Source organism: Camelus dromedarius, chromosome 25 (genome assembly GCF_036321535.1).
Source record: "Camelus dromedarius isolate mCamDro1 chromosome 25, mCamDro1.pat, whole genome shotgun sequence".
Classification (NCBI taxonomy): domain Eukaryota; kingdom Metazoa; phylum Chordata; class Mammalia; order Artiodactyla; family Camelidae; genus Camelus; species Camelus dromedarius.
Genome location: NC_087460.1, coordinates 12,714,329 through 12,736,107, shown reverse-complemented (window position 1 = coordinate 12,736,107; position 21,779 = coordinate 12,714,329). Strand labels below are relative to the sequence as shown.

Genomic DNA, 21,779 nt, shown 5'->3' with positions numbered 1-21,779 from the left:
TTATGAAACAGCCTGCCATTGAAGGTTAGAAAACCAGTAATTAAAGTCAAAAGTAAAACCAAATGACCTGTAAAAATTGAGGCAAATATTGCCTCTTGCAAGAATATTTCACCAATGTCAAATGAAACTGCCGAAAAGGCCCTTCCTCTAAGCTATATTTATTTAAATGTCTCCTAACAGGAATTTTGTACAGGAAAGTCAATGCTCACTTGGTCCACAAATTAGGTTCATGCCCTTCTTGGATTAAGTTTATAGAGCTGTGACTTGCAAACTTGTTTTTTCTCACTTCAACATACCTGATGGATGTGACACACAATCAGTAACTGGCTCACTACAGCATTGATTCAGGCTGGGGGGAGGTCTCCCTGGAGAGAACATATCAGAATCAAAGGCAGGCTTGACTCTGAAAAAGCCTACCACATGATATGCACCTTTGTAGAAGACAAAGGGCCATTGTTCCTGCCATCCCAAAGCTCACCTGGGATGAGAAGTTCATTTCACCATTGACTGTACCACCTTATGCGGATAGTACTTCCAAAAGCACCCATAATTTGATGCTTTGAATCTCAAGCCTTTCTTTTCCAGCGACTTTTAGACCTATATGGGGTGATAGTTAGCAATCTCTCAAATTGTTGTAATATTTGTGTTAAGTATTATGTACAAAATCATGGACAAAATGTCACAGGGCCATACTGGTTCTTTTGCTGGCTATGGTTTTGTACCATTATTCAACTCGCTACAGATTTCTATTAGTTTTAACATCTACTTCGAATGAAGAGGAAGTAGATAAATGGAACTATTTAATTCCCTAAAATGTAACCACGTTTTATCTACAGGGCTTCTGTCTCCCACTTCCCACTCTTCCAGCCACACAGAAATCACCAAAAGGTATTTAATACATCAGAAATCTTGACTTTTTTCCTGTTTTCATCTGAATCAAACAAGAACAGAAGGTCCAAAGTATCAATGCAATACAGATAAAGCTTAGTGTTAATTCGTGATGGTCTTCGAAGTTTTAGCTGTCCAAAAATTAAATACATAGATGATTGTACTGACCCAAAAAAACAGTGCAGTCTTAGTATGTGTTAAGGGTCTTACTATCTAGATGAGTGGTGTGTAAGTAGGTCTGTGACAGAATCACACAGCCTCCTGCCTCATCACCCACATTTTGATAGGGTTTAAGTTTAGGATTGGTGCTTAGGTAAGTATATGCTGATAAAAGTGCATAAATGATTTTGATACCAAAAAAGGTGACAGTCAAACTCTGCTTGGTTCCAGTTAGACCACATCTAAACTACTGTACCAGATTCTGGATTTCTCGAGAAAGAAAAGAGAGAAGGAAAGGGAGAGGGGAGATGGTATGGAAGGGAACTTGGCTCCTGTCATGGTAGTAACTAAGGAAAAGCTTACTGAGGACCGTTTGTTTGGAATTTCATTAATTTGGCTCTACCTTTACTTCCCTCCAACCCTGTAACAGCAGCAACACTTTCTAGGAAAAGGAATACACATAATAACAAAATAATTTCTCCAAAAATCCACTATGATATATAAGGACAAGTTTAGAAGAATACCGAAAGCCAGATTTTACCAGGCGGCAATCTCCACCAAGTGGGCAAAGAAGAGAAATCACACTGGACTTACAGAAACTTGACCTAGAGTGTGTAGCCTAATTCGTACATGTGTAATTACATAGAGAAGCCACTGACTAACCCTGCCAATTATACAGTTTTTCATGTTTTTCTTCAATCACCTTTCCTTTCTATGCTACTGTCCAAAGAAATCTTCAATGGCTATAACCTGGACTTTTATAATAGCCTCTTAACTGTCTCCTGTGTCCACTGTGCCCCTCATCTGATCCACTGCTATCAAAATTATGTTTAATCTGTCCACATCATTCTCTGGCTAAAATTCTTGTAATAGCTTTCAGTGCAGACAATCATGTTCATACTCCTCAGTCTAATTCTGAATGCTTTCTCTTTCTCATTCCCCACTCCCAACTTATCCATCTTATCTTTTCCTTTTTTTTTTTTAATTTTTTTTTCAGGGGAAGAGGTAACTAGGTTTATTTATTCACTTATTTTTTAAGTGGAGGTACTGGGGATTGAACCCAGGACCTTGTGCATGCTATAGGCAGGCACTCTACCACTGAGCTATCTCCTCCCCCCATCTTATCTCTTAAAGATGTCCCACACCCCACCTCTCCTCCCACTGCAAAGGCTGGACTACTGGTTCCACCTGTCGTTTCTGGAACACAGCATGGCTCCACACTTGGCATCCAGCTCCAAAACCGGTTTTATCCTCTCCCTCCTTCCTTCCCTCTGAACCTCATGCCCACAAGAGAAATACAGCAAAACATTCTTTGAAAGATACATTCTTTTTTTTTCTTTTTTAGATATATTTTTATATTGTACCAAAGTTTATGACAGTTAGCTTACTATTAACATAAACACATGAAAAAAGTTAAACATAAATCAAAAAGAGAAGTCGGAAAGGAAAGGAAGATAGAATATTACCAGAAATCCACGTTAAGAGGGTGATGGTATTCAAGCAATAAATTTAGCTGTGACCTTTCTGGACTTTCTGTATTTCAAAGCATTTATCACTTGCACTGTAATCATCCATTAATGTAGTGTCTTTATTATAAGCTTGGAGGTGGGTGGGCAGGGGCAGTCCATTCAGAACCCTCCCCCGACAGTCCTGCCCTCTCCAGCAGGTTGTGGGCACTCTTCAAATGTTCTGGAATAAAACACCTGAAGAGTGTAGGTTTTCCAAGGAGAACTCCCATAAGCCAGAGAGCCGCGGTCCCAGTCTAGGAGCTAACCATGCTAAAGGTGACCTTCCCACTAGGAACAAGAAGCACGTACCAGTTTGGCATTCTGGTCTTCCTTACAACTAAATTCCCCAGTGTAAATTAATAATCTGACATTCTGATTGATGAGTTAGAGTTTTATTATTAGTGTGTCTCAGCAATGGATAACCCCTGGTTCTATGGAAAAAGTGCATCTCTGACCTGTGAGGCAGAGATATGGACTCCTGCCAAATGCGAACTCCAGTCTCCACACTCCCACCCCCCGCCCGCCAGCATCCACCAACCCACAGAGAAATGCCTGCCAGTTTCTGTCACCTTAACCATCTCAAACATAATCAGCCAGTACTAATCTGCTAACTCTCCTGGGACAGAACAGTAAAAAGAGGGTGCAATACTTCAGTAAAGGTTTTTTTTTTTTCGGTTTAACTACCTTCTGTGATTCTATCCTATTTATTTCTGGCAAAAAATTTTGGAGAGGTTAAGCGAGACCCCAGTCTCTTTATTTTTTCAAGACAGTTATATAAACTGGTTTAATAGTCTCAACATTATTTCCACAGAAATTGATAGTTCTTCAAACAAGAAAACATGTTAATAATCCCAGACATGGAAGTTAATTTGTGAAATACTGCTTTCTTTTCCTATTCATTTATTGGAACAAGCAAAACTAAATGGAAACACACAAAGTTCCTTAGTCTTAGACAGGAAATGCAAAGAATAATAATAAAAAAAAAAAAACCCTGACAAGCAAAACGGAAATTAATCAATATTATACACAGAGTAACTCAGCTGCAGAAAAAGCAACATCCAGAAAGAACTCATAATATTTCTGCATAGGAGTTATGGATGACATTTTAAAATATTATAAAATTAAAATGCTTATATTTTATTTATGGACTATGCATAAACTATTACAAAAATCATACTATGTATTAGTAAGTACTTTGGTACACAGAATCCTTTCAGGCCAAAAACAATTTTTTTTAATGTTTATTACTTTGAAAAACAGTCATTATGAAGTTGAGCCTTACTGGCCTAATAATCAGCAAGGCAAGCTCAATACTTTCTTTATATATGTTTTATAATGAATTTTCCCTTCTTAGGGGGAGGGTGTAGCTCAGTGGTAGAGTGCGTGCTTAGCATGCATGAGGTTCTGGGTTCAATCCCCAGCACCTCCGTTAAAATCAAACAAATAAATAAATGCAATAAACCTACCCCCAGCAAAACAAACAAACAAAAAGAATTATCGCTTCTTAATAGAACATAATTCACTTTCACTTGCATCTCAACACATTACAGTCACGGTGTTAGTTTTGCTACCACCTTTTAAGCAAAAATAGGCCGAAAATCCATTGTAAAAACTGAAGCATGCTTCAATACACGTGTATGCATTTCAGCACACATCTATGTATATTTTTCCATAAAACCATACTTTCAGGCGAAGTTACAAAAATTGTGCACATGCCAATCAATAATTTCAAGGACCCAATTTGCAGGATCACATACTCAGTGAACCTCCAATCTTACAAGAAACTTATGCCTTTCCAGCCGTCTGGGTGAAGACTTGGGAATGCAGAAGGATTTTACTTCTGAACATGCTTTACACCCAGGACTGAAGAGCATAGTACTGTTCATAAAAGCCCCCGGAGTTCCTATCTCCACGTCTAAGTCCAACAGCCAGTATTAGGTAAGTGGTCCTAAGAGCACCCTGGGAACACATCCAGAGGAACAACACAAAATGAAGTTTCCTTATAAAGTTTTAAATGTTTTTCTGATTATAAAGTAAGCATGCAGGGCTGAAAACTTAGAAAATCAGACATAGAAAAATAAATAAAATTCACCTGCGATACCCTCATACAAGCAACAGCAAACATTTTGACAATTTTCTCCTCTGCTATGCATCTGGTTGTGTAGCATCCTGCATCCTCCATTTTATTTCCCAATTTCCCTCTCCATTCATCAAAGTATTTTCCCATGTGATTTAAAAACTCTTCATTTCACAGGTTTTTAAATTCCTTCTCTTTTGTTGCTCCCAAGCAGTATGGGAAATATTTCATAATCAGATAGTAACCACTATGTAGAGTTAGCAAACTCTGAAAAGTTACAGTGCAATCAAGCTATCGTAATTTAAATATTTATATAACACCTATCACTGAAGTGTTCTGTAGGTTGACAAATGATCTGAGTTAATATGAAAACAAAATAGAAGCATTTCCTCTATAGGAAGGTCTGGGGAACACTGGCAACATGCCTTTAGATAAAAATGGGATTTGTCAGACTATTGAAAGACTAATAAAAAGAGAAAGGCTTGCATTTTCTTGAAGAGTCCAATTTTTTTTTTTTTGCTATATTATAGCTTAGGATTTTAGAGCATGAGTTATAAAAGTATCTGCTGAAGAGAGAGGAGAATGACACTTAAATGTCTTAAACATTGATTTTCTTCAAATTGATTTTAAAATTTAAAAAACACTTATGTAAGAATAAAATTTCAAAGCTAACTTTTATCTGACCGAATGCTATAATTTGGTCCAACAAATGTTAACACTTTACAAAGAGTTTAAGATACTTGATTAGAGCTGCAAAAGAAGGCAATATGATGGCTTTCTTCATAATTTGTACATCTTCTGGAAGCCAAAGGCAGGAGATAAAATTGAAAAGAAGAAAAAGAAAGTCAACCCAGTCAGATTTTTTAAAAGCAAGAAATGACTATATATATCTCCTTAATATTAGGCCCCAAAATAAAAGAGAAAACATTAAAGGAACTCTCTCTCTCTACCTTCCAAGAGATCAGCCAGTCAGTACCAACCTTGCTGGCATCACTTTCTGTATATCCTTACAATTTTCCCACAGACACTACCTCTTGTACAACTCTCTGTCCTCCCTGGATTGTGGCAAGTCCTCTAACCTCCCCTCTTCCATCCTACCACCTATTTTCACTCAGCACACAGAGCCTATCGATTGTAAGTTTGATCACATCCTTGCTCTACTTAAAGCCCTGCCTTCGATGGCTCCCCATTACTCTTGGAGTACCAGTCTTGCAGTGACCCCTCCAAGGCCTGTTGATCTGCTGGTCTTCCCCCTCACCTCTCTGACATCTCCTACATCAAGAAGTGAAAAACCAAAGAACTTTCCATGACCAAGTTGGAGAATAAGAGGACTACCCCAGGCAGAAGGTCTAAGTGGAAACCCACGGTGATAGAATGGGATGACACAGGATTCCTGCTCCCACTGAAGTCCAACCAAAACAACCACCTCACTCTAGACTGAAAAATCCCTCAATAGGTGGGAAAATCTGGAAGAAAAGTGGTCTGTGTATCGGGGTCCTGTGGAAGCTGGTAAGAAGAGGGAACAGCTAGAGGAATATTCTTATATGATGACATAAACAACCACTATCTTCTACTGAGGGCCATAGTGGTGAACTAGCTCCTTTCCATAGATTGTAAGCAGGAAGTTCTTGTTATTTGAGAATAATGGTCTCATTGGCAAATAATGAGAAAAAGGGAGGTTATGACGAGAACTTTACCACAAAAAATTAAACTAACAATTCTGGAAAAAAAGAAAACATTTTGTTTTTCAAAAACAAAGCACAGATTGTAACAGCAGCAAGAGCAGAAATAAAGTTTCCGATGGGGTTATATGACACATAACTGCACAACTGAGTCAACACTCACCAGCCATTTTCACAAACACGTTCAAAGACTCCAATCAATTTTCCTCAATATCCTCCTCTCCTTCACCGTTTTTCACTCACATCATTTTCTTCTGAAGCACCTGTCACCATCGTTGTCACATTTTTCTCTTTCCACTGTTAACCTGTCTGACTCTCAGGGCTCTTCAACTGTAATTAAAGCAACTCTCTAGTATCATCTTAATTAACTTCAGAAGACCTGCATCTTTTGCTAGACCCTGCAACTCTGTTTTCTCTTTTTTATCAAGTGCAAAATTGTTTGCATTATTTCACACTGTCCTTTCTGATATTTACCTGCCATCTTCAATGATGGGGCCCTAACGGGTAGGAATAGATACTACTCCTGTTCAGTGGGGAGGGATGTTTGACAAGAATCGATGGCCATCGATTCCATTGATTTAATCTTCACACCCCAAGAAGTATTCCTGTGTTATAGATAGGATTATTCAAGTCGATAGATGGGATTAAGAAAGTTGAAGGAACTTGTATACTACAAAGCCTTTACTTGTCTCAGCCCAGTGCATATACTCTTTCTACTTAACATCTGTAGAACAATTTGTTTTTATTTAAGCTCGTAACAGCCTATGAAATGGGTAAAGAATCTATCGCTCTTATCTCCCAGAAGACATTGACCTGCAGAGTGGTCAAGTAACTTCTCTGAGGTATTCTCAATGGGGAAATCAAAGCAAAAACTTTCTGACTGTCATAGGTTGATAAACTATAATCTCTCTCTCTATGGGTATGTATGTATGAATGTGCATGTATGTGTGTATAAATAATATATCAGTTTTCCCCATGCTACTGAGCCAAGTGCTTTTTAACTATTTGCTTAATCAGACTGCAAAAGTCTAAAACTTTCTGTCCAGTTTTAGTGGACAAAAGTTTGTGTGGGGGAGGGGGGATAATTAGGTGGTTTGTTTTTTTTTTTAATGGAAGTACTGGGGATTGAACCCAGGACCTTGTACATGCTAAGCACATGCTCTACCACTGACCTATACCCTCCCTCCCTTAGTAGACAAAAGTTTGAAGCCCTGTGTTTCTCTGCTGAGGCAACCAAAATGCTCCTTACATCCTTAGATTTCTGGACCCCACTCTACACATATCTAAATCAGAATATCTGACCATAGGACCTCAGAATTTGCATTTTAATAGGCTTTCCAGATAATTTTTATTTACAGCAAAAATTGAGAACTATAGCATTGAGAACACAGAGCAGCTCGATTTAGAAAGTGCCAGATAGTGTAATCAAAAGAAGGTGAGGTCAAGTGATCTCACAAATTCTGAAAGCATCCAAAGGAAATCTATTAATCTATGAATGAGAGACATTTACTATTAGAATTCATAAACAATGGTTTGATTAACAGGGCATTATAATTATATAAGGTTAGTTAGCACCAGGGAAAAAGAAGTAAGAGTATAGGCATATTGAAATACTTAGTAACAAAGAGTCAATGTGAAATAGAGTCGATCTTAAATAAGATATATTTACTTGCTGACGTTTCTAATCAATCTGGTCACATAAGAGGTAAAAGTTCACAGAAGATTACCATAAGGGTCCATTTATAATTCAATGTAATAAATGTGCTATAGAACTAAAAAATAAGAGTCAATGTCTTGGAAAGTCACGGATGTCAGGAAAGTTCATGCACAGCATTATGACCTCTGAAAAATAATGTAAGTGCTTTTGGTCCAAAGACAGGTCCTAAGCCAGTGCATGGCTGGACTTCCTACCCAGCATCCAGAAGCAGCCCCACTCAGGGTCTCCTCTTTCCAAATCATAAAGAGTTCTAGATTTTAAGTGCAACAACAGTATGTTCCCAAAAGACCATACAATAAACATCTATGTTTTAAACTGAGGAACCCTTATTTTGATTTTCATCTAGTCTTCTCTCTGCACAAGCAAGATACTAGCATTAATTTCTTTCACTCATTTATGATGGGCAGTTTCCATTTCTAAATGCCACTTGATTTTTTAGATAACTTACTTAATCAGTGTTCAGTTATATCTGGACCCAACGTTCCCAACTGAATTCTCACAGTTGATGGCTTACAGCACTGAAAACACTTAGAAGCTCCCATTGTCATTCTCCAAAGGGCTTAAGAAGAGCCAATTCAATTATTATTCAAGTCAAAATGAACAAGAAGTGGACAAAATGAGGCTACTGTCTTAATAACTGCTACAATGTAGGTCCTGTTTGTCTAGCAAAAACAATTTCAGTCGTAACAAAAACAAATCATTGAGAGTAAAAACAGACAACGTTCAACTCTATTCAAGATGGTAGAGACATACAGTTAGCTTCCTGTCCCAAAATGAAGACAGAGTTAAAGGTATTGCTTCTAAATTTTTTAATAAAAATGTCAAATTAATTTAGAAATGGCTCATTTAACCTTAAGAATATATTTTGATTATTTCAAAAAATGAATTATTTATAACTAAATTCTCAGTTTGGAATTTATGCTTTCAAATAGAAACAACATTCAGATTTTTTTAAAAAAAATAGTATATTCAAAGATATATTAAACTCTGAAAGTTTTCAGTAATGGCAACCATTCTAAACAATCTTATCTATGAGACCATTTTACATCCACAAACTGAAAGAAACTTGTCCGCATAGGAGAAAGTTGGAAATAACTTTTTTCCTACATAATACTCCTCGTGTATTTTAAGGCATGATAATCTGCTTAGCATACTCAAAAGAGAAGCCTCTAATTTCAGTGAGAGGAGATGACAATATCTGTATTAAATATTAAAACTACAGACACAAGAGATTCTTATTTAACTAAAACTTTCTATTTTAACAAATTCTAATAAAAACTAGATGGATCAGGAAAAAAATGACTGGATAAACTAAAAACTTGTCATTCAATAAAACCTTGTGAACTGGTGATTTTTCAGTTTCCTCTGGACTCTGAAATTATGCTACCAAACTTCTAGATTATTCAGCACAATTGGACTAGCAGTACTGTTGGATGACATTTTAAGTAAAAAAAAAAAGCTAATTTTACCAAGTCAGATATTTTGTAATTGAGTGCAATTGAAAGATAACATAGAGACAGTATTTACATTAGACTTTGCAGAAAATACAGCGACTCAGTAAGAACATTTAATAAGAATACAGACCAAGAGAGGGTAAAAAGGTGGTGGCTGAACACCAGCCAACACTTTGTAGAAAGTGATGGCAACAGAGTGAGATTATTCTTCTTCAATTAATTTATTAGCTCAACATGAAAAAGACTTGAATTTTTATTTCTCTAAAAAATGTATCCTATTTCAGAGCTCTTTCTAAAGTTCTACACACGGTGATCACAGTGATAATAGCTTTGGTTATTTTCAGTTGGAACTGAGCTAAAAAATAAATATCTAGGACTCATGCTGAAGGTGGGCTTTCCTACCACTAAGAGCCCAGGTAAATGCAGTCCCTTACCTGACATATGTCAGAGAATACTTTTTAAGTAATAAAAATAGATTAAAAATGGAAGTTCCTAGACTAGTTCATAAGCTATTTCTTCTCTTCTCTCTCCAGAAGTTTACTTAAATCGGTTTAATCACTAGCTCAATCTCAGGAGACTGGGGAGATAAGTGTTTCAGACTAAATCATTTCTTTCTTTTTCATCCTTTTATCCCACCAACCAGCACCCACAACAAGCAAGGCAGCAGGCTGGAATTTTCTAAAGGAAATATTTACAGCTGAGTCAGGGAGGCTAAAAAGTTTGATTCCTTCTATAATGAAAACTGTTGTGACGTGAATCTGACTTTTTCAGTTCTTAAGCCTAGAAAGCAAATTTTCAAGGTAGCCGAGGCAACTCTGGTTGCCTTTCCAAACTTCCTCAGAAACCGGTGCTGAGTCAGGACCCAAAATACTAACTCCCGAACAAGGGAATGTTTCTTATCACAATTCGCACTGCGTCCTGAGGAGCACTTCCTAAGTGCACTTGTTAATTTGATCCTCTAAAATTCTTAGTTTAAAAATAAGAACTATATTAGGATTAACAGACACATGCTACTGTATATAAAACAGATAAACAACAAGGACCTACCGTATAGCACAGTAATATCTTGTAATAACCTATAATGGAAAAGAACCTGAAAACAAATATATATATATATATATATATATAAATGAATTATATATATATATATATATATAAATGAATCACTCTGCTGTACACCTGAAACTAACACAACACTGTAAATCAACTATATTTCAATTAAAAAAACTAGATCTATTTCCTTTATCTGTACTCAAGCTAGTTTAAAAATGTTCAAAGGACACTGATTTCACATGGGTTGCCACAAAATAAAACATTCCCCCCAAAATAATATTTCAGACTTACACTAGGTTTCTTTAAGAGGATTATACCTGGAGAGGAGGAAACACTTGCCACAGACTAGCATAAATATTCAGTTATTTAAACTGACTTCAGAAGATGGAAAATTTCTATTAAAATCCTATTAAATCAAAACCACAAGCATCTTGCATAAAATTATTTCAATATTCTGACAAGGGATTGTTGGGTGTGGGACACAGAAAGGGATTCCTTATATTTTTTTTAACACACTCTGAGAAGAATCTATAGGCTGACAAAAATATGAAATAAAATGCATTTCTTGGGAAAAAATATTTACACATGCACACATACATATCTACACACATATATAGAGTACATTGTTGGAAAAGAAGACTGGCCAAAAAAGAAAATTTACAAGACCAACCTCTACATTATTTTAAAGCAATTTCAAAATTAGGGCAAATGAGTAGTTACATTCAAATACAAACTCTTTCAAATAACAGTTATGATTATTATGTCACTTTATTCCTCAGCTAACTACTTCAAGAAGTCTAAATTAAGCCGGCTCCACCAGGAGTGAGACTGAGTCCACATTATTTCTTTTAGCCAAATGGGCTTCTTTGTATATCACGATTCTGTTACTTTTTGTTCTTTTTAGATTATTTCCTAAATTCTATGTGAAAATCTACATATCTCACTATTGTTATTCTCTAATGCGAAGATAAATAATATTTCTATGCTTTAAAAAGGGGGGCAATTTATAAATCAAAAGTCACGATAAACATCTCACACAGCAGTGAGGGTAATAGCTCAGCGGTAGAGCACATGCTTACCATGCACGAGGTCCTGGGTTCAATCCCCAGTGCCTCCAATTAAAAAAAAAAAAATCACACACAGATAAAAAGCAATATATACAAAATAAATGAATACTTTAAAAAATAACCCTATATATCTATGCACGTCAAGGAACATGCATATATAAATAGTCATTTTCCCACTAATTCTACAAGTAAAACTCTAGTTTTAGAGTTAATGAATTCACAGAGGTTGAGGAAAGGAGACGGAAGGAAAGTGACATTTAAAAGTTAGTCGATAAACAAGATTATACTGTATAGCACAGGGAAATATATACACGATCTTATGGTAGCTCACAGGGAAAAAAAATGTGAGAATGAATATATATATGTTCATGTATAAATGAAAAATTGTGCTCTACTCTGGAATTTGACACAACATTGTAAAATGATTATAAATCAATAAAAAATGTTTAAAAAAAAAGTCTTTCACATATGACTGAAACACTGTGCTGTACACCAGAAACTGACACAACATTGTAAACTGACGATACTTTGATTTTAAAAAAGAAGAAAAAAAGTTAGTCTTTTCCATCTGTACGTTTTTCTGAGATCACCCTGCAGCCTGAAATCACAGACCAAAAGCCATCTAATCTCAACTCCTAGCTTAGAAATTCCACACTATTAAAATCTCCAATCCTCTCTATACACAGAACGAAACGGTTTTCGTTTTGTGTATCCACGAGAGTGGGGTTTACATAAGCAACAGTGAGGAACCATCAGCCCTTCAGAGATACTGTTATGATTTTCATGCATTAAAGCTACTAGCAGGTTTGTCACTTTAGTTTCCTAAGTTACTGAGATAACGACCTACATTATAAACACAAGCACTTTCATTTCTAAAGAGACGGCAGATAACCCCACTACAGACTAATCACCATGAACACGACTGACCACGTGTTCGCACTGTACACAACAGCCCTGCCTGGGATGAATCAAACTCTGGGAGGCGAAATCATCATCAGCTGGAAATTCTGATTCTGTGTTATAAATCAGGTTAAAAAAATGCTTCTCTATGAGGGACTGTTCAACTCCCCATCCAACTAAAATCAACATAGTTTAAAATACATGCAATAATGTGAAATGAAGAAAAGAGGGAAAACAGACATGCGCTAAGTATCAGAGCAGTGAGTGGTACAAAAATGAGCTATCAAGATTACATATAAATGTGAATGTCTATATATTAACTGCTCTCAATAAATCTACGTGGACTTTCCAGTATAATGGAAGAGATGACATTAGTATTCAAGTATTTCACCTCTTAAAAAATGTCTCAAAGGTAGCCATTAGCCACACGTGTCTATCAAGTACCTGAAACGTGGCTACACCAAACTGAGACCTGCTGTAAACATAAAACACACACCACCTATTTAGACTTCAGCACAACAAAACAGAAAGCAACATATCTTGATTTTGTATGTTGATTTTATATTGACCCGAGACAACGGATTAAACAGGATAATCATGGATTTCACATTTTTTTAATTTTTATGAGGCTACTGGAAAATATGAAACTCAGTGTGTGGCTCCTGTTGTATTTCTATTGGACAGCGCTTATCTATAATGTTTACAGGGCTGTTTTCATCAAAGCCACTGGGTGACACTGTTTCTTCACCGAATTGATGCAACCAAAGCAATTTCCTGGCAGAGGAAAAAAGTCGCCCATACACAGGCATACACATACATGCACGCACGTACACATGCCCCCACTAACAGGCATCACGCATTCCTTAAAACTGTTCATATTCTCAGGAATACACCGAAGTTGTTTTACTACTATCTTAGCAGGACTGGCAACACAAAATCTGTAATAACCATTCAGATTCCTCAGTAATAAATGACAGCTCTCATCAAATCAAACAGGCAGAAGTTTAGTTTGTGACTTTTTCCAAATAGCTTTCCACCTTCTAAATGGTCATATCCTTCAGGACCTCCTCTAATATTACATCCTATTTACTTACATTTTAATGGGTTCCTAAGAAAACCGTGCAAAATAAGTTGGTGAACAAAACCCACCAGCTGTTTTTGCTAACAAAGAAGTGCTTTACAGACGTGCAGATTACTTTCTGCCTGGAATTTGGAAACCTTGAACATTTTAAAATCAATTTATTGGAAAACTAAAAATGAAAACAAAAATCACTATTTAAACCACCATTGCACACTCTTCTCTGATGAGATAAAGACTCCACAAGTTAGACCTTGTGATGCAACTAACATTCACTTATGGGACAAAGTCCTAAGTAAGATATTCCAAAGGCTGCCCGGTGCAATCTGATGACCAGAAAATTCACTGTAAGGGCTCAAAGGAGTTTTGTGTTCCCTGTAACACTCAACGGGTTTTACTCAGTCTTCTGATTCTGAATGAGAATTTAGTTGACTCCGAGTGTAAAACCACAAATGATACGTAGACTTAAAATGATCTGCCTGACTCCTTTCCTGCTCAGTTCCCCCAGCAGCAGATTCAAGTCCAAGAGAGAACTGGATAAAAGCCAACATTTTGCCTCAGGCTGACTACACACATTTAGCAGACTCCCCCCCTCAGCTTTCTTCTCTCTAAAATCAGACTAATTCTAGTCTCCAAACTACAGCCTGTACAGAATTAAGCATGTTAAGATCTCACTGCAACAGGCTACGTACAGTCATATACCACCTCAAGACAGAAAAACAATCATTGTGCTATCTTGTGTATAACGTGTCCTAAATTCTGTAATGTTCTGACTTTTATTTCAGAAGTCCTATCAATGTATAGTAATTTCCATTGCAAAGAAAAAATTCTCCCTTGACTTCAAAGCATAAACCTGCCCAAAGTCTAAGACATTTATGTTTAACCATCATGTGTTGAGGACCTTCTGAAAATCTGTGACACTTTTTCCCCAGAAAAATGAACTGATGAAGTTTTGCATAAAATTTCAGAGAAAAGATGAATGCCCTGGAGCGAGATTTAAACCCTGCTCTACATTATTATACGCATTCCTTCAACAATGATCTAAGAGGTTACTCAGGTATTTCTTACTGCGATTTCCCATTTTCTTATGTTGATGTCTCATTACCTAACTAGACTCTAGGCTCTGGAGAGTCAAGGTGCTACATCACACCTGTATATAATTTGTAGGGTTTTTAGCAGATGGCTTAATGCCCAAAGTATGTTAACATGACATGTTATAGGTTCACAGATCAAAAACCTTCAGAAATACTATTTGCTAAGGATAGTATCTTCTTTTATACATTCCTGGTGAACACATACAGCCAGCTAAGATTTTTGACAACTGTTATCTGACAGAGCTTTCTCTGAACTACAATTTATGCACATCTTTTAAGATTTTTTTTCACCCAGAGATCAAACCCATGTATTTTATGTTGACAACAGGGCAAACAGACATTCGCAGTGCAAATTTAAGACAATGCCTTAGGATAGCCTTACTGAAAACAAAAACAAGAACTCTTTTAAAAAATACTTCCAATTTTTTTTCCAAAAAAATACTTCCACTAGTAAAAGTTTATACATATTGGTAACTCCTAAAAGAATTTAAATTTCCATGTAAAGGAAATATTGTTCATTTGAATATTAAGAGAACACATCTTTAGGTGCCAAGAACATGGTGTCTGAACTTTCTGAGGTTCATTCTGAATTACTTGATAGAGTTTCACTGATAACATGAATGGAGAAAGTAAAGACAAATTTGAGGGCTTTTTTTAAAAGATACAATTATAAATATCACACCCAGAAGAGAAAAGGGAGGCGGAGACTCCGTGGGGTAGGAGACCCATGGTCAACTAAAACAATCCACCAGAAACATGCGGGATTATGCATCATCTCACAAAGCTAAAGAAGCTCACCCTATGCAAAAAGGTTTTCTGAAAAATCCAACTTCCACCCCTTAGCCCCAAATAAACTCATTCTTTTGACAGATTACATAACACAAGTTTTCACTGAAGTCTGGATCGACTCTCCTGGGCTGCTGGTGGCACAAACCATGTTAACTGAAAACCTTAAAAATCCAACATATAGGCATCGGCATATTCCTAATTTTGAAGCTCATAAATATCCTACTTCAACATAATAAAAGGGAACTTATTTTAAAAAGAAGTGAAGTGAAATTTGATAAAGCCTTTATGGACCCAGAGTCCTGAAGAGATTCTGCTCAGAGCTGTATTTCCTAACAGAATACAACAAATTCACACAAATGTCACTACAGATATAACGAATGTTTTTTCATGCCAGTGTCACTCACCCTGGCCTGACTGCACCCCCTCTCCCCTGGCTTTTCAAAATGTATTTCATACACAGAGTCACTGTTCTGCTTGTTTATTTAATTAACACGACAGCTCAGCATACACAGCATTTCTTTCAGCTCTACAGTTTTAACTTTTTTACACTTTCAACTCAATACAGAAAGAGTAAAATTCCTGTTTGACTCCTTCCCACCTCTGTAAATTTATATAGATTCACTGACTATTTCTGTCAGTTAAAACAGTTTTTCAGTATGCTTTAAATATCTGTATTCACAAAGTAAAATCACAATTTTGTTCCCTACACAGAAAAAAAATTTCTTCTCCCTACCTTTCCCGAGGGAGAAGAAAATCGTGTTTTTCCTTTTTAGTGTTTTCAGAAGTTGGCATTAATTCATTTTAATTCTGTCAGCAGGTCATAAATAATCAATATTGTTCTTTGTATCTCTGGAAGCTGAGTTATACTACTAAAATATGATGGAAGCTACAACTAAATAAGGAACCCATGATGGTTTCTGAAATTTATTCAATTTGAGAAATATGTTGTGCTGAAATGTGTTTAGGAATTTAAAGGACATTATACTCTATATTTTCAGAAGACATACTTCTGTATTTTATATTTGCACTGTAAATGCAAGTAATTATGTTTTTACTAAAGATGTAAGAAGGCCTACTATATGCCTACCATTGAAAACTATACCTATTTCTCCTATTTTTGTTTTGTTTTTGTTGTTGGCTTTTTTTGCTGGAAAACATTTTTCTTCCAACAGCAATGAAAAACTTGATTCTACTTTTGATAACTAACCACCAGACTCCTACCAAAATTATTATACTCCTACAAAAATCTATTTTTGCTAAAGGTATTTAATGAAGAGCTTTAGGGAATTAGGCATGGGAAATAATTTTGATTTTTAATTACACAATGTGCAGTCTATGGCTGTACCTGATGGATATTGAACCCATCATAAAGAATTCTGTCAGGAAGTGGTACCGATGCATGAATGGTGAGAGGTGTATGGCTTGTGTTTATGTGCAACCATAGGCCAGAATATTAAATTCTTTTCTTGTGTATTTAAAATAAAATGGTGTTGGTTTGGAATCTTTCAAAAATGAATGTGCAAGGTGGTCACAATAATCAGAGGGGACTAACTGGCTAAGTGTGTTCTCTGTTGTGTAGAGAAGTGAGAGAGACACCCCTTCAAATACAATTTCCAAGTAATCAAAATTGCTTAGTTGAAATTTTGTTGAAAAATAACATATTTGCTCATCATTCATAATATCTAATAATTCAATAAATTCTAAGGACCTTAGTGTTCAGAGGGGACAGTGGTAACTTGACAGACACATACCTGCCCTGAGATGTGAACAGCCCCCCTTGGGAAAGATACATACACCTTAATGGAAACATCTGCCTTAACACTGCCAACTAAAAAAAAAGTATAGTTTGACACACTGATCTACAAAATCTTGAAGATACTGGGCCAGTAGGACTGAACTAAAAGCCAGGCAAATATTGCAAACTCGGTCTGTTCTTTAATGAGAGTAGATTAATTTCACTTGCATCCCAAACATACACCCAGTGGCCAATTCACTCTGTGACTGACCACTAGGATCCATGTCTCCTTTCTTTGGTTGAAGCCATCTTTACTATCTATGCTGCAAAACTGAACTCTATATGTAATAGCCAATCTCTTGTTTTAATTATGGTTAGGGAAGGAAGGAAGGGCAGAAGGGAGGGAAATATATAGGTCATTTGGTTGGCCTTATGAAAATTTTATCACCTCTTCTCCTTGACCTTTTAGAATTGAGTCATTGAAGAGAGTGTTCCTAAGCAAGTGGCGACTGTCATTCACGTGGAGAAGAAAAGGCTGAAATTCTCTCACCTTTAAACCTCACAAGGAGCAAGGTCCAAATGAATTCTCAAGAGGCCTCTGCCAGACTCTCTGTGCTTTATGTCCTTACACCTCTATTTAAAATTCACTTGTTGCCTGAATTGTCTTGAGAGGAGATGTTCTTTAAAAAAAAAAAACAAAAAACTTCTAATCAGGTAGCATTTAGGGCAGTGGGATACATGGTGGTTTTATAATTATTTTGATTCTTGACTTCATAAAGTATGCAGATGACAGTGGTACACTTTGCACCCTTAATCAGAAGTTTGTTTCCTTGTGATAAAACAGATAAGCCATTTACTATATAGCTCCTGAACTTTTCACACAGTTAAACTAACGTATGAGATATTGCCCTGTCTTATAAGATACTAGTCCTTGTTAATTCCCACCCCCCCACACACACAATTATGCTCAGCAACAACTTTAATGGGTCACGTATAAAAACTAGTATTAAGTAACACCCACACACTCACTCAAGCCCTCATTAAAACTTCAAGTATCTAAATTTCTGCTAAATGTAACCTTGTTTTTCCATCAACCATCAGAGATAGCCTCTCACTTTAGAAATCATATTCATAAACACAGCCTTTAAAAAAATAGCAACTGACCATGATAGATTGCAAATATACATTGTCAACAGTCTTAATCAGCAAAACATTTAAAAATGCAATGCTCAGTCATTTTCTTATAAACGCACAGATGATTCAAATCCTCCATCAATTAAAACCAGAGAAAACCAATAAAAATCTACGTGTTCATTAACACTGCTAGTTAATTCACCTGAACACTTATCTTAACTCTACCCTTAACTCCTTAACTTTCAAATGTTAGTATGAAATTTCAGAAATTTAATCTCACGGGCTAAATGATATTAATTTTAGAGTCACATTAGGTATGATTTAATCACAGGATTGCCTTAGAAATTAGGGTTCAATTTTGCAACAATCATATCACATTTCCCTGTAAGTTAAAGAAGAGTGTGTTCTAAACATATTTAAACTAGCAGTGTTTTCATTTAAAAGATATTTGAAAAGAAATTAAACTGTGTTTTTTCCGTCTAATTGGATTACCCTTAATAGACAGCTCACTTTATTCTGGTGATTTCCAAATTTCTACCAAAACTGAGCATCATCAGTCAGCGGCCTGTTTTTAACTTCATTCACTCTTAAGAGTAAGCTCAAACCCAAGAAATATTTGCTTTATCTAAACGAGAAGCTAAGTAAGTACATTTGTTTTAAAATAAACACTGAGACTATGATACTGTCATCCATTCTGCTAAATAATGTCAAACAACCAGTCTGTGTAATCAACTCCATTTCAGAAACAAACTGGCCACCACACCATATGGTGACTGCTATTCCTTAGAAATACCCAGATGATTATCCACAGAATAACCTAAAGAGAAAAAGCTTTCTATGTTTTAGGAGATTTTCTCCCTAAAGTTGTCCGAATAGCACCACAGGTAGGCAAAAATTTAAATGGTGTAAATTTCCACTTGCTGGTCATAACCAGCTCTCTACACACACCCAACCAAGTGTCAAACACATTTGGAGCAGAGAAATGAACACTTAGGTACTCCTGTTCAGAAACAATTTGCATTTAAAGTTGGGACTTGTTCATTTGTGCCTTTTATAGCAACTATACCCCACAATCTCAAAACACTTAATGATAAGGAGATTGGTCTCCAAAATTCAGTAAACTCTTATCTAGGATAACGTCACTCACAATTCTAGATTCCTCCACCTCCTCTCTGAAAGATTTGTAACACCAGCAACTTAGAAATATTCTCCTGAATTAATATTTCCTGTATAAATCCATATGAATTTCTAAATATTCACCTATGTAGATTCAAGAGAATTTTTTTAGTTGACACTAACAGCGTAGTCCACGATTTTGACAAGTTCTGAAGTTCAGACATATTGTTCCCCAAATTGAAGCTTAATGATTATTTAATACAAAATATATTTGCACGTAATAACCTATGTCCCCAAGTTACATTTAAAAACAAACTGGGCCCCACCAAATGCATTAAAAGTTCAAGTAAAACTTACTGCAGAACCATCAAGTGTGTATCAGTACCTCCCCTTCAAGCTTTCCTTGCTTTTACTCTAGAATATTTTTACTGACTTCCATAAACGTTTACTTGTCACTTCAGAAGAGATTTTATACGAAGAAACAAAGAAATCTAGCAAAATTCACGTTTAAAAAAAATCACATTACTAAAAAGAAAATTGAAAAAACTTAATTCGAACATTTCTGCTAAAGGAGGAAAGCATGAGGGCACTTAAAAGTGTAGGGAAGCCAGACGCCAGGTGTAGCAGATCTAAAAAGTTGGCCCAGCTGGGGAAGACCGTGCAAATGCCATCTAGTTTTATGACTTACTCGCGTTCCTATTGTTCAGTTTATAAAATACTGTGTGAGAGGGGGAGAAAAACTCGCTAGTTTTCCAACTAAGTCTGAAGTTCGAGCACTTTTCTAGGCTCTCTTTCCTTCAGTTCCCAGCGCTCGAATTCCCTCCACTTTGTGACGGATCCCAAGGGTTTCAAGTTTTCCCAAGGCGAGAGAGAGGGGCTGCGGGTGCTTACCTGTTCCCTCGGGATGCAGGGCAGGGAGGTCCTCCGATGGGACTTGCTGCTGCAGCCGGACATCTCGGCGGACACCACGGAGCTGGACCGCCTCCTCCTCTTAAACACTGGGATATCTTCCTTGGTCCCAGCGATCAGCTGGGACCCGAAATGCTCCCTCGGAGCCGCCCCCGCGGACTGCGGCAAGATTTGCTCCACGTACCTGGCCAGGAGGATCCCAAGCACGCCGGCCAAGTATGCCAGGTAAGGTCTCCAGGCGACCTTGAACCTCTCTAAGGAAATGAGGGACACGGTCCTGACCGCGCTAGTCAAGGCGATCATGAGGACGCCCAGCCTCAGCCTCAGCACCAGCCATGTCGCGGCGGCCAAGCAGCTGAGCACCACCCCCGCGGCGGGGAGCGAGAGTAAATGATCCTCCCCGACGCCCAGCCCAATCTGGACGAGCGCTTCCCCCCCGCAGCAGGCGGCCAGCAGCGCGACGGCCAGAGGCAGGCGCACCCCGGCGCGCAGGAGGTACAAGCCCATCCAGAAGAAGGCACACAGGAGACTGAAGAGCAGCGCGGAGGGCTGCAGCCAGGGGCCGAGCGGCGCGCCGCCCCCGGGAGCACCTCCCCGAGGCCCCGGGAAGACGCCCCCTTCTGCTCCCGGGGCAGCTTCCTCCTCCTCCTCCGCCGCCGCCTCCTTCCTCCGCTCCAGATCACAGCCGATCTCCCCGCGGACCAGCCTCACCAGCAGCGCCAGCAGAAAGGACAGGGAGCCCGCGCACAGCGCAGAGGAAAGTTTCCGGGAGCGCCGGAGCGGCTGCAGCACCAGGTCGCCCCAGCAGCCGCGGCAGCCCGAGTCCCGGGACGATGGGGAGCCCGCGCGACAGTGGCAGTCCGGGCCCGCCGCGGGGGCCGCCCTCGCCTCCCCGGGCCCGGGCTGGGCCCTGATTCTGGCGGCCTCGCCCGGCACTGCCATGGTGCGCCCTCTTCACGGAGTCCTGGAGGTCCCCCCGGCGCCCCCGCCCCGCCACCCACACAGACACGCACCCACGCCCGCCGGTTCGCTCGCCCTCCTCCCAATCCCACCCTCGGAATCCCTCCTTCTCCCAGGCCCGCGAGCCCTTAAAGTTTCAGCTTTCGAATAACTCCTGGAGAAGACTAGATGCTCCAAAGAGACGCCTTCAAGTGGCAAGCTAGCACAGGCAGAAACGATCAGACTTCCTCTTTTTCTCTCTTGGAAAAGCTTTTCAAAATTCTCCGCTCCACCCCCACCCCCGACTTCGGTCCTCTGGGGGTCTCTTCCTACTTCAGGATTTTAAAGATTGCCCGAGGCGGCCGGCGCACGGGGGCCGCAGCCGCTGGAAGAGCTGGGGGCGCAGGGCGAGCTCGGGGCCATCCCGGGCGCAGCTTGGCGCGGCGCTGCTGCGCGCGGGTCCCCGCGGCCGACGGAGGT

At 38.4% G+C, this 21,779-nt stretch overlaps 1 protein-coding gene across 2 annotated transcripts in view; it reads right to left on the bottom strand.

Moving 5' to 3' along the window:
• The window catches only part of PDE3A (phosphodiesterase 3A), a 296,337-nt gene that overhangs the window by 258,530 nt on the left and 16,028 nt on the right, over positions 1 to 21,779 (bottom strand). The window contains exon 1 of one of the 2 annotated variants that reach the window (XM_010988838.3): positions 20,343 to 21,422. The exons of the other annotated variant lie outside the window; for it this stretch is intronic. Coding sequence (XP_010987140.3) covers positions 20,343 to 21,302 — 960 coding nt within the window. The 5' untranslated portion in view covers positions 21,303 to 21,422. Of the gene's footprint in view, positions 1 to 20,342; positions 21,423 to 21,779 lie in introns of those variants that run through there. 2 annotated transcript variants of the gene reach the window in all.